Source organism: Brachyistius frenatus, unplaced genomic scaffold (assembly GCF_029030835.1).
Source record: "Brachyistius frenatus isolate BFR_SWC_R1_liver_20210118 unplaced genomic scaffold, ASM2903083v1 Contig_650, whole genome shotgun sequence".
NCBI classification, from domain to species: domain Eukaryota; kingdom Metazoa; phylum Chordata; class Actinopteri; family Embiotocidae; genus Brachyistius; species Brachyistius frenatus.
Window position 1 is genome coordinate 11068 of NW_027211249.1, and position 13843 is coordinate 24910.

Below are 13843 nucleotides of genomic sequence, written 5' to 3' on the forward strand. Positions count from 1 at the left end.
AAACCAGTTTGAGACCAGTTTGAACCGGTCTGGAACCAGTTCTAAACCAGAGGAGTCCAGCGCAGCGTGCCGATGGAGATCAGGGTCTGGCAGGTAGCCGAGTCCAACCAGACCGACTCCACCAGACTGAAGTGCAGGAAGCCGAGAGCGAATCCACAGCTGACGTCCGACAGGTGATGTTTACCCAGCAGCACGCGGGACACGCCCATCAGGACGGCCCACAGGTAGAGCAGGATCCTCAGGGGTACCTGGAGGACAGACACACCTGGATCAGAGTGCACAGCTCATTATGGGTTGTTCTTATTAAAGGGACAGACAGGAAGCTGAGCGACTGACCGCCAGAACCAGGTGGGTCAGCAGGAACTTGGACACCATGACGGCCCGGCTGGCGTGGGCCGCTGGGAAAGAATACGTATCCATGGCCACGTAGTCCAAAAAGGTCGGCGGGAAATCCCAGGGTCCTTTGCGTTTGACCAACTTCTGAATCCCGGCGACCGTCATCAGGTCCAGAACCAGAGCTGCAGAGAGACAGACAGGTCAGAGAGAGAGAGACAGACAGAGACACACAGACAGACAGGCAGCTGTCTCACCCAGCAGCAGGTTGACCAGAACTTCCTGTCCGGCCAGCGAGCTGCTCCTCCACAGACAGATGAGGGTCCCACAGATCCAGGGCAGGACGTGTCCGCTGAGGGCGAGCAGGACCACCATGGAGCGCAGCGGCGCCGCCGAGCCGTGAGGCCCCACGCACACGCCCAGACTGCGCGACAGGCTGATGTCGATGGCGAGCAGCGAGCTGACGGCGATGCCTCGAAACGTGGGGTTGAGCTGTATGCAGTCCTGCTCCGGCCAGTCCTTCGTCCCCCCGTCAGCGGCGGGACCCTCGGAGGACTCTTTGGACCCCCTGAGGACGGAGAGACACGCTGGACATCTTTAACCAGACTCCATTAAATAAAAATCCCCCTTTTTCTGTTTTGTTTTTTTACCTCACACACCTGTCCTCTAAAGGACTTCTGTCCCACCTGAGACACACCTGTCCTCCTCTGAAATACATCCACAACAACAGAGTGCCACTTCCTGCAGGTTTAAATGAATTAAAAGCCCTTAAATGTTATTATTTTTATAATCAGAGAACAATAACGATGTTGCACAACATGAATACAGGTTATAATAAAACTACACTTCCTGTATCGTTCCACATTGAGAAAAACTTTCTCTTTAAATGCAGCAGAACCGTGTGAGCAGCTCCCATCTGCAGTGCATCATGGGTAATCAGACAAACATCACTGAATCACTGAGACTGAAGGAAACTTCAAATCAGACAGATTCTCAGGCAGCTGCTGACCCGTCTGTCTCTGGAGGTTTATTGTGAAAGGACATCAGAGATGAACAGGAAGCAGAGTCTGAACACGCGTGTTTCATGCATGAGGTTTTACATTTTTGGATCCGGATCAACAGGTGGATTCATACTGAAACCAGTTTGGATGCCTGGCTGTGATTGGTTGTTGGGTTGTGGGCGGGTCAGGCACCAGTTGATTGACAGTGAAACAACCAATCACAGCGTCAGGGTCTGTGTGCTGTGTGGCAGAGGGCAGAGTCTCTGGGTCTTACCTTCCCCCGGTGTCCTCCTGCTGACTCGGCTGTCTGAACGCGGATCTCCTTGGACCGCCGCCGCCCCTCCCCTCCCCCGCCACGTTCTCCCTGCGGGGGGGCTGGTTCAGGGACAGGAACTCGGGCCGGTTCAGGACGTTGTTGCGGTCTCTGGCCCGGCAGCGGGCCTGGCTGGCAGGCATGACGGTCCGTAGGTGGAGGACGGTCCGGAGGTGGAGGACGGCGTGCAGGACTGAGACAGACCGGCTCCAGGACTCTGAGGGACTCTGCTATAAATAAATCAGCTGGCCTTCTTCTTCTGCTGCTGTCAGCTGTTTGGGGGGGCAGGTGTGGGTGGTGGTGGTGGTGGTGGGAGAGCGGGGGGGGCTTTAAAGGGACAGTCCTGACCAAAAGTATGTGAATGGCTTCATATGGACCCTGAGGGCCCCGCAGGTCGCTCGTTCAGCTGTAATGACAATGTCGGAGGTCAAAGGTCAGGTTGTCCAGGAAGACAAAGTGTCCATCAAACACACTGCACCCAATTAGAGTTTACACCTGTCAATCAACAGGTCACATGGCCACCCATCTCGGCCTCAGAATTCATATAGAATGTCCTCCACTCACATTCTGCCTGCTAAACTGGACCAGACTGGACCAGACTGGACCAGACTGGACCAGACTGGACCTGGTCCAGGCTAAATACGGACCACACACATTCCTACCGACGTACCTTCTGAGGACCCAGACTGACACACAGTACCTGGACACCAACGCAGTCCTCACAGTGTCTTTAACTATAGTTGGTCCCCACAAATACACATGAATGTTGGTATTTTTTTAGGAGTGTGTTAAGGATCAAGTCACTCACTCATACTCTCTCTCTCTCTCTCTCTCTCTCTCTCTCTCTCTCTCTCTCACTCATACTCTCTCTCTCTCTCTCTCTCTCTCTCTCACTCACTCATACTCTCTCACTCACTCTCTCTGACTCATACTCTCACTCATACTCTCTCATACTCTCACTCACTCATACTCACTCTCACTCATACTCTCTCTCTCACTGTCTCTCTCTTACTCTCTCTCATACTCTCTCTCACTCATACTCTCTCCCTCTCTCTGTCACTCCTACTCACTCTCACACTCTCTCACTCATACTCACTCTCTCACTCATACTCTCTCTTTCTCACTCATACTCTCTCTCTCTCACTCATACTCTCTCTCTCTCACTCTTTCACTCTCTCACTCTTTCTCTCTCTCACTCTCACTCATACTCTCTCACTCACTCACTGTCTCATTCTCTCTCTCATACTCTCTCTCACTCTCTCTGACTCATACTCTCACTCATACTCTCTCATACTCTCTCTCATACTCTCTCTCACTCTCTCTCTCACTGTCTCTCTCTTACTCTCTCTCTCATACTCTCTCTCACTCATACTCTCTCCCTCTCTCTGTCACTCCTACTCACTCTCTCACACTCTCTCACTCATACTCACTCTCTCACACTCTCTCACTCATACTCACTCTCTCACTCATACTCTCTCTTTCTCACTCATACTCTCTCTCTCTCACTCATACTCTCTCTCTCTCACTCTTTCACTCATACTCACTCTTTCTCATTCATACTCTCTCACTCACTCTCACTCATACTCTCTCACTCACTCACTGTCTCATTCTCTCTCTCATACTCTCTCTCTCACTCTCACATACTCTCACTCACTCTCTCTCATACTCACTCACTCTCTCTCATACTCTCTCTCACTCATACTCACTCACTCTCACTCATACTCTCTCACTCATACTCACTCTCTCATACTCTCTCTCACTCTCTTTGACTCATACTCTCTCACTCACTCATACTCTCACGCTCTCTCACTTATACTCTCTCTCTCACTCACACTCCCTCTCTCTCACTCATACTCACACTCTCACGCATACTCACTCACATACTCTCTCATACTCTCTCGCTCATACTCTCTCTCACACATACTCACTCACTCTCACTCATACTCAGTCTCTCTCACTCATACTCACTCTCATACTCTCTCACACTCTGACTCATACTCTCACTCACTCATACTCTCACTCACTCATACTCTCTCTCACTCACGCTCTCTCACTCATACTCTCATTCTCTCTCTCTCTCATACTCTCTCTCTCTCTCATACTCTCTCACTCATACTCATTCTCTCTCTCTCATACTCTCTCACTCTCTCTCTGACTCATACTCTCTCTCTCTCACTCATACTCTCTCGCGCACACACACACACGCGCAAATAAATAAAACCCGACCTCGGAGGAACCTTCTGTTCCTGCGTTCTTTGTTCCTACCCGGACCGCAGTGCAGACAACACCGTTGCTATTGGTTGCAGCAGCAGTTTGACGCTCTGCGGTCGCTACAAGCTATCGACGCTAACAGCCGTTAAAACCGTGACGGAAACGAGGCCAAACGTCACGGTCTACATTCTGACGTCACCGTCCTCTGACGCAGTGACGTCACCGCCACGGGAAACACTTCAACCCCAGGGGACGGTGTTTGGCCGAGGAGGAGCTCGCGGAGGTCTAACGGGAGCTACCAACGGGATTAGCTGCAAACGGCTTACGTTCCCGGTAGTTTCACCGGGATGAAGACGCGGCCACCGGCGGGGACACGGAGAGTTTGGACCGTTTGGCGCGGCTATAACCCGGGTTACTGAGGCGCTCATCACCGCTCATACCTGATTGGCCCTGGTGGTTCTGGTTCTGGGAACTCCGCTATTTTCTGCCATCTGGGTTCTTCTTCAGGTGTTTGGACATGATCGGGTCAGACCTGGACCTGCGCCGATCTGGACCGGACCACACCGAGCCGGTACCCCTCCTTGATGTCGTTCTCGTCGCGATGCCAGTCCGCACAGAGTCCAAACCCGTACCATGGCGGACTGTGACCCAGCTCCTGTAGAGGGACCACCGCCTGGTCCTGGTCCCGCCGGTCCTCGCCGAGCCCCCCTGGCTGAGAAGGCCCTGTCGGAGTCCTACCTGCGGGTTCGGTACCGGGACACGTCCCTGCTGGTCTGGCAGCAGCAGCAGCAGGACCTGCAGGCGGCGCCGCCCTCCACCTACCTGAGCCGCAGCCAGTCCACCTGGTACAGCAGCTACGGGAACCGGGCCGTGCTGATCCGGGACAAACGGGGCCTGGAGGACGAAGAGGGACAGTCCCGGATCTGCAGCGTCATGTAGACAGGAAACAGGGCACGGGGGGACCTGAACCAGGACAGACCGATCCACACCAGACTCCATGTCATTTTTAGCAGATTTAAGTTTGATTTAGATTTTCCCATCTTTTGTTTTGTAGTTTCTGAAAACGAAGCAGTTTTAATCTTCTGCCTTTTAAAAACTCTGGTTGTCCTCTGACTTTTGTTTTGAAAAGCGCAAAAACTGTCAGAAGAAAAGATGGGGTCACACATTGATTTTAAATCAAACTCTGTGATTTTACATCTTTAACAGTTTTGTCTCGTTGGGTTTCAACAGAACGATTTTAATTTATTGACAGAATCTCTTCAGGCAACTCCCTGATGGTTAAAAATGTTTTTGAGCCGCAGCCTTCAGATCCGATTTCCAGTTGAGCTGCTGATGGAGCTTAAATTGCTGATTTTCCCTCTGGAGTCTGGTGGTGTTTCTCCTGTGAAGTCAAGAGTCCTGGACTCAAACCAGCAGCAGGACTACAGAGACCAGAATGCACTGCAACGACCAAGTCTGAGGCATTGTGGGATATGGTGTTAAAGTGACGTAAACAGTGTTTCAAGTCCAGATTCTGGTTCAGCTCAGACAATAAACTGGATTTCACAAGTCTCTCGAGTCTTTTTTTTTTCTTCTCAAGTCCACTTTAAAGTTTAAAGTCCTGAACAGGAAGCGAAAAACACACTTTGACCTTCTGATCTGCGACCTGAAGGTTTCTGCCAAACTTAAAAGCCACCGACTGCACTTCCTCGAGTGTCCAGCGGGGACACGCAGTGACGAGAATCGAGCCGCTGAGTCAGTTTACGTGTTTATTTATGAAAACAAATGAACTCAGAAAATAAGGATCCCATATCAGTAATTACATCAAATAATTCACTTGTTGGTTTTCGTCGGTTCGTCCTCTCGTCTCTCTGCGTCTCTACTCTAGCGAGCGGAGTCGGTCTAACGCCTCGGACAGCTACTATACAGCTACTATACAGTGCTCAAACATACGGAAGAAAGAACGTACGGCCGGAGTGCATGCAAATACATAAAATCACTTTTTTCTTATTAAAATACAAAAATTAACTATTAGCATTGAAGCTCGACCATCAACTAAAAATAAACAGGAGGGTTACTGTGGCAACGAGCTGTCCGCCTGTCCGTCCGTCGTGCCGTCGATCGATTGTTTTAAAGTTTTTGATTAGTCTTGTAAAATGTCCGGAAATAAAAACACCCAGATTTCACTTGGAGGAAGTTCAGGCGCTTCGGTTGAAAGAGACGACACGAGAAGATTTTTCGTCCAACGAACGGACTGCGTTTAAAACGAGAAAAATAAAAATCCTCCGACGGTGGAAGCGCTCAAGTCGCCCGGCGGTCTTCAATGTTCTGACTTCGTAAACTTGAGGCTGGAAATTATCGTAGCGGACGTCCCTCGCCAACAGGCCACGCCTCCAACGGTTGGTCAGAACAATTAATGGACCCGATCGATCGGATTGTCACGAATATTTTTTCCAACCTCCGGGGGGCGCCACAGGAAGCGACGATACGAACTCACTGCTGCAATCTGGGCTTGTTTTTTTTTTATTTTTCAGACAGCCAATCACGGAGGAGGAGGAGGAGTCAGAACTGTAACCCGACTCTCCACTCAATCAGAAACGGTGTTTATTTACTTTCTATTTGGTCACAAAGTTTTCTCTCGTTTCTACGTGAAAAAACAGTCCGATCTTTATCTCTAGGCGGAACGTTCGCTTCGCGTACGAGCGCTCCCGACGTCCGAGTGGACGAACCGCACATCCGATGTTTTCAGATTTTTTTCACACTGCAGCCGCGACAGCGGCTTCAGCGCTAGCACTCGTTTGTTTGCGTGACAGAGAGTCTCCACCGGGGGGCAGACTGCAGTGTCGTAAACGTCGTTTTCTCTGCGTCGAGTCACTTCTGTTCACATTGTGTAACACCGTCCAGACTGACGCTGCCCCCCGCTGGTCACTGGACAAACTGCATCGTGCGTTGATTTCTGAGCACGACGGCAGACAGACAGACATAAAGACAGGTGAGCTGAGGTCACATGATTTAATCTGATTGGTTCGATCTGATCGACTGAAAGAGAGAAAGAAAAACAGAAGGACACGCCCCCACCGGCGGGAGGAAAGTTCGCAACACGCTGAACACACGCGTCCTGTCACATGATCCTCGTCGCGTGTTTAACCTGAAACCAGGCGAGGCAGCGGGGGGCAGAAGGTCAAAGGTCAGACCCGGCAGGCTGACGAACATGAAAACAGATCCCCTGATTGGTTAATAATCAGAGCTGATGGCGCTCTGCCGCAGCCAATCAGATCACACGTTATAAAAAGAGGCTGAAGTACGTTAAAAAAAACGTAAAGATCTGTAAAACGAACCAATAATTTAACGAAATTAAAAACTTTGTGTTTAAGCATGATGAAGGTTTTGTTTTGGGACATTTTAAAGACAAAAAAAAAAAAGAAGACGTAAAATGAATCGATACATACGAAGAAATCTGAGGTCGTTGGCGTCTCCATGACGACGAGTTGCGACTGTTAAACCGTGAAAACTGTTGGGTGTTTTTCAGGAAAAATATTTCCGGAATCGCGAATTTTCAGACTTTTTTTTTTGGGAGGTCGACCGTGACAGGAAGTGTCAGAGAGGTTTGTTTTTTTTTGTTTTGTTTTTTGGGGGGTGGGGGGGTAGCGGTACAAAGACATTTTTATATCGAGAACCTTATAAGACACAAGTTCAGCACACAACCTGAAAAATCAAAGAGAAACAGAAAATAAAGGAAATGTAGTGTTAAAAAAAATAAAAAAAATAAAACACGTCCGCCTGACAGACCAATACGGTGCCGAGGAGGGGGCGGAGTCTGGACCCCCCCCCCCCCCCCCCCGCTGACCCCTGGACTGACTGACAGGAAGTTGTGGGTTTGGGTTGAAGGACCAGCAAGAAGGGTTGTTAGGGGGGGAGGGGGGGGATGCAGGTGTGTCTCAGAGGGTTTTTAAACTCCAATCAGCCGGACGATCGATTTCCCGTCGGTTTCAATCGATTGACGATTGAACACCTGAACGAGCTTCTGACCGATCAGCTGTTCGATCGATTCAATCGTTTACCGATCAATATGTTTGGATCGATCGTTGATCGATTGAGAGTTTCAGAATTCTGATCGATAGAACTCGGACTTATCAATAATTGAAATAAAATGAAATTTGTTGAGATGTTTCGGAGGTTTGATCGAGGGAGAAATGAACGTATTGATTATTGGCTGGATGTCACAGACCGATCGATGAACTGATGAGGAGATGGATCGCAGCTCTTCCTCTCCATGATGATGATGATGATGTCATCTCTCTCCACAGCAGCTTCCAGATGTTTTCCGACTTCATTGATCGTCAGAACCGATCGGCTCTGATGACACGTTTGATCATCGATCCGATGAAAACCCACTGAGACCACCTGCTTCTTTTTTCTCCCATGATGCTCTATAGATGCTTCTGGAATGTGTTCAGAGGTCAGGGGTCAGGGGTCGCCGTCAGCTGTCCACAAAGAGGAGCAGGAGGAGGAGGATGGTTTATTTCTCTCTACAGCGGCGGCGCTCGCGTGTCCAGAGATCAATACGACTCGCAGACAGACAGACAGACAGGCTGCCCGTCTCTCTGCCGGCTGACTCCTCCCCGTTCTTCTTCTTCTCCTCCTCTTCTTCTGTCCGTCTGTCTGCGTTCCTCCAGGGAAAAAAACAAAACAACACTAGGAGCTAAAAAACAGGTCAGCCTATTTACATACAGTCTCCACGTCTGGGCGTGCGCGCGCGCGCGCGTGTGTGTGTGTGTGTGTGTATGTGTGTGTGTGTGTAAGAAGTTCAGAGTGTGTGTCTCTGTCTTTTGGTTGTATGTTTGTTCAGGATGGAAGTTTACATGAGTGTGTGTGTATGTGTGTGTGTATATATATATATATATATATATATATATATATATATATATATATATATATATACACATACACATACATACACGTGTATATATGTGTGTGCGTGTAGAGTGGATAAACCTCTGTGTATTCAGTAACATGAGTGTGTGTGTGTGTGTGTGTGTGTGTGTGTGTGTGTGTGTGTGTGTGTGTGTGTGTTCAGTCTGTGTCAGAGGAAGAGGAGGTTCCTGTTGAGGAGCTGTCATCGGAGGAGGAAGAGGAGCTGCCACTCAACCGACTAGCCCCGCCTCCTGAGGCCCCGCCTCCTGCTGCCTTTTCTAAAAGGAGGAGAGAGACCGGGGGGAGGGGTTAGTATGATGGCAAATGATCCCTCTGAAGGGTGGACCAATCGGCAACGAGTGTCAGTGGTTACGTGCGTTTGTCCCACCCCTCTCCTGCGCTGTGATTGGACGGCCGGCAGTACTCACGCAGTAGCTTCCTCTGCTTCTTCTGCAGGCAGGACTTGACGTAGCGCTCCAGCTCCCGGAGCGTGGAGGGTTTGAGCGTCTCGAAGTCGATCTCGATCTCGTCGGGGTTGGAGTCCCGCAGCGACGGCTCCCTGGACTGGATGATGTGGACGACGCGGCCCAGCTTCTCGCCCGGCAGCCGGTTGATGTCCAGACTCAGCTGCCGCTTCTCGTCATACGACATGGGCAGGGACGACTCCTCGCCGTCGTCGCCGTTGGCCGAGCCCCCGCCCGACGTCTTGCCGCCTTTCTTCGGTTGCCTGTGAACGGAGAGAGGCGCCGTGATTGGACGTCGCCCAACTTCTAGTCTGACAGGCGAACGGGAAGGAGAGTCGTACCTGGTGGCCGTCACCGTGCTGTTGGCTTTTCTGGCCGGCGCCTTCTTCTGATTGGCCGGTTTGGGCTGCTGGGTGGCAGCTTTAGGCTTCTTCTCTTCCTCTATCTTGCCCTTGTTCCCTTTTTCTTTGTCCTTGTCCTTCTTCTTCTCCTTGTCTTTCTTCTCTTTCTTCTTCTTTGGCTTGCTGACCGGCGCCTGGGAGAGGACCGCCAGCTGCTCGTGCACCGCCTTCAACTGGTGGAATACACTGATAATCAATACCTCTGATCTACAACCAATCACAGCGGCGCCTTCGTCTGGAGGGTGGTTGTTTTTTAGTCAAACACAGTAATGAAAGGAGGATTTTTTTTACATCACAACAACAAACTTCATTAAAAATCTACGATCAGAATGAAAAAGAAGAAAAACCGGGATGTTCTTGACCTGTGATTGGTCGGCAGCACCAACCTGCTCCTGTAGCTCAGCCAACCGCGTGGCTCGCTCCTCCTCGGAGTCGGACGATTCGTCGGAGGAGGAGTTGTTGCTGCTGTCAGAGGAGGCGGTGCTTTTACTGACCAGCGGTGTCGTAGACGGGACGGACGCCTCCAAGCCCTCATCGGGAATCTTGGCGAAACGCATCTCGAACACGTCCTGAGGGGCAGACGGGGTCGTTGGTACCGGACGGGTCAGTGACGGGTCGGGGGAGGGTGGAGCTCTACGTACCTGCAGCTTGCGGGCCATCGCCACCACCTCGTGGTCTGGAGGGTTGTACTTGTAACAGTTGGAGAACATTAACCTGACGTCGGTGGCGAAGCTCTGAGGGTCGCTGTACTCGCCTTTGTCCATCTTTTTCTGTTGGAGAGGGCGACAGAGAGACAATTACCCATCAGCCCACCTGAGACATGCAGAGTCCTTCCTGGTCCTTCACTTAATCAGAGTCATGAAAACCAGACACAACTTCATCCTACTCATGGAGCGCACCGATTGGTTAAAGGGTTGGGAGAGAGTCTCGGAGCGCACCGATTGGTTAAAGGGTTGGGAGAGAGTCTCGGAGCGCACCGATTGGTTATAGGGTTGGGAGAGAGTCTCGGAGCGCACCGATTGGTTAAAGGGTTGGGAGAGAGTCTCGGAGCGCACCGATTGGTTATAGGGTTGGGAGAGAGTCTCGGAGCGCACCGATTGGTTATAGGGTTGGGAGAGAGTCTCGGAGCGCACCGATTGGTTAAAGGGTTTTCCTGAAGGCAGCAGAACCAGTTAGAGGTTCCTGAGGACGTTCCATCTGAGAGAATTTGGTTCTGACTGCAGGGGGTCTCAGGATTCAACTTCCTGTGGGGTCGTTAACAACTCGTGAACACCTGTCCATCATCTGAGTCGTTCGGGTCACGAGTCCTGGTGTTCAGGGGAGGGACGATGTGTCCATCACCGTCCTCAGATAAGGGACTCAGCCGTCCCCCTTCATGACGGCCAGGTGGGTCAACGCCACGAGACCCGGTTCCCCCCACGACCCCATCAAAACCCTTGCAGTCAGAACCGAGGAAGACTTGGTCCCAGGTGCTGTGAGCGTGATGATGTCATACCCGGACGGTGCTGAGGTCCATGGGGTGTTTGATGATGTCGTGGTAGTCGTGCAGCTCCAGCGCCTCGGCGTCCACCGGCTTGTAGAAGGGCCAGGCGTAGGCGGCGTGTTTCTTTGACAGCATCTCCTTCAGGATGACGTCGCAGTGCTTCATCTGCTCGCCCAGCTTGCCACCCTTCCTCCCCCCCGCTACAGCTCCTCCTCCTCCTCCTCCTCCCACATCCCCCGCTGCCACCTCCTCTCCCGTCTCCCGCCTGGTCTTGGCAGGGCGGGCGGCGGCTTCGCGGCGGGACGACGCCAGTTTTGCCGGTTTGGTGTCCTGAGCAGACGGAGAGTCGGCGCGACCGGCGGAGATGGCCGACGTGGTCGGAGTGGTGGTGTCGGCTTTCCTCTTCACACCTTTCTTCTGTTGGAGAGAGACAGACAGGTGGAGCAAGACAGAGAGGTGGAGAGAGAAAGAGAGAGAGAGAGACAGACAGTTGGAGACAGGTAGGGAGGAAAACGTCAGTGTCGCTCTTATTTCAGATCAGTTAATGCTGTGTCAATCCACACGGCTGTTACCTTGACGACAGGCTGTGCAGATGGCATCATGGCTGCTGGGGGCTGCAGGGTAGAGACAGGGGGCGTGGCCTGGACAGGTGTGGGTGTGGTCGAGATTACAGGTGTCTGAGAGGGACTGGGGGAAGGATAGGAGGGGGAGGGGAGGCTGAAGACTCCGCCTGCTGACTCACTGAGGAAGAGATACAAAGAGTACTGTCAGTACTGCAGTACTACAAAGTAAAAGGGTACTGTTAGTTTTGCAGTACTACAAAGTAACTCAGCGTACTGCAAAGTAACATTGCACAGAGTACTGTTAGTAGTGAAAGAGAACACAGAGTACTCCAAAGTAACATCACACGAGTACTGTTGGTATTGTAGTACTACAAGATAGCACAGAGTACTGTCAGTACTGCAGTACTACAAAGTAACAGTACCACTTGCAGTACAACTTGCAGTACCACGTGCAGTACCACGTGCAGTACCACGTGCAGTACCACGAGCAGTACCACGAGCAGTACCACGTGCAGTACCACGTGCAGTACCACTTGCAGTACCCCTTGCAGTACCACGTGCAGTACCACGTGCAGTACCACGAGCAGTACCACGAGCAGTACCACGAGCAGTACTACTTGCAGTACCACCTGCAGTACCACTTGCAGTACCACTTGCAGTACCACGAGCAGTACCACGAGCAGTACTACGTGCAGTACCACGAGCAGTACTACGTGCAGTATTACCTGGAGTAGCAGCGGGCTGCTTGCTCTTGTTCTTGCCTTTAGGAGCTGGAGGCAGCAGAGCGACTTCTTCTTGAGGCATCTGAGCAACTTTCTGCAGGAAGATCTTCTCTAAAGCCTGAGCCATGAGGACGATGTCATCTGTGGGCTGGAGACACACACACACACACACACACACACACACACACACACACACACACACACACACACACACACACACACACACACACACAGAGATGAAGGTGTTTTCAGGTGTCACAGCTACACTGAGGCTCCACAAACTGTTACAGAGTGCTCCTTTAAAGTAGCACAGTGTGTAGATGTGTGTGTGTGTGTGTGTGTGTGTGTGTGTGTGTGTGTGTGTGTGTGTGTGTGTGTGTGTGTGTGTGTGTGTGTGTGTACCTTGTTGTAGATGTAACAGTTGGTGAACATGGTGTTGAAGTCCTGCATGGCTTCGCTGGCGCTCCAGTAATAATTGTTCTCCAGACGTTTCTTGATGGTTCCCATGTCCATTGGGTTCTTGATCACCTTGTGGTAGTCCTGCAGAAAAGAGGGTGTGGTTATCTTAGCTTAGCATAATGCTAACCGTCTCAGTCCACAGTTTGAAAACACAGCAACAGATGATTGACATGTCGTTTGTTGTGATGAAGGTCGGCTGACGTACCGCCAGACACAGTTTGATGGCATCGACTGGCTGGTAGAACGGCCACGCGAACTGGTGCTTCCACAGAGTCTTCACCACCACGTTCTGCATGTACTGCAGCTGGTTGGTCTTCCTGAGGGACACAGCAAGATGATAACATCATCACCACCATCACCATCACTGAGAATTGATCTTTTTATTGATCCGATTCCTGTTTCTTCAGACTTAACGTGACATTTGAACGGTCATCTGACAGAACGCTACTCTACTTCAGGATGTTAATCAATGAAAGCGATCATGTGGTCAGTCAGGTGTTTCCTACCTGCCCGGTTTGGTGGGGTTGGTGACCTCAGGGGGGGCCGGGTTGGTGAGAGTAGGGGGGCTGGGGGGTGCAGCCTCCGGGGCGTCCGACATGGTGGACGACAGTGACGCAGCAATGCACCGTGGAACGGCAGTGTTTGACCTACAGGGGAAAAGTCTACTCCCTCTGTGGGCGAGTGTGTGTGTGTGTGTGTGTGTGTGTGTGTGTGTGTGTGTGTGTGTGTGTGTGTGTGTGTGTGTAGGCACACAGGTGTGTGTTAGTGTGTGTTCAATTCAGGTGCTGCTGGTGTTGATGCTTCAGTTTGATGTTTCCCCCAAAGAGACAAACTCCCATCGCACAACCTGAAACAGAGAGAAAATATAAATAAAAACAAAACGTAATGATTTGTAAACCATGTAAACTCGTTTAATAGAAAATAGACCAAAGACAACATATCAAATGTTGAAACCGAGTTTTTTGTGTTGTACAATGAGGAGAGGTTCACCACTCTGTGA

General features: G+C 51.0%; 3 protein-coding genes across 3 annotated transcripts; 1 reads left to right on the top strand and 2 right to left on the bottom strand.

The window, feature by feature from the left end:
* LOC138614985 (inactive phospholipid phosphatase 7-like) lies at positions 1-4388 on the bottom strand. Its single transcript, XM_069688612.1, has 5 exons — positions 4299-4388; positions 1609-2053; positions 591-901; positions 337-518; positions 1-248 (listed from the first exon to the last, which is right to left on the bottom strand). The coding sequence occupies exons 2-5, from the start codon at positions 1788-1790 to the stop codon at positions 42-44; spliced, it is 882 nt and encodes a 293-aa protein (XP_069544713.1). The 5' UTR covers positions 1791-2053; positions 4299-4388; the 3' UTR covers positions 1-41.
* A 103-nt stretch (positions 4389-4491) lies between these two features.
* LOC138614986 (putative uncharacterized protein BRD3OS) lies at positions 4492-5403 on the top strand. The gene has a single exon (XM_069688613.1). The coding sequence runs from the start codon at positions 4492-4494 to the stop codon at positions 4795-4797; it is 306 nt and encodes a 101-aa protein (XP_069544714.1). The 3' UTR covers positions 4798-5403.
* A 3486-nt stretch (positions 5404-8889) lies between these two features.
* Positions 8890-13566, bottom strand: LOC138614984 (bromodomain-containing protein 3-like). The gene is given in 12 exon segments (XM_069688611.1): positions 8890-9029; positions 9180-9478; positions 9557-9789; positions 9979-10185; positions 10258-10386; positions 11112-11516; positions 11672-11802; positions 11805-11840; positions 12388-12532; positions 12787-12924; positions 13049-13160; positions 13350-13566. Coding segments are annotated over 12 exon segments (2046 nt in total). The 5' UTR covers positions 13442-13566; the 3' UTR covers positions 8890-8910.
* Between the last annotated feature and the right edge of the window lie 277 nt (positions 13567-13843).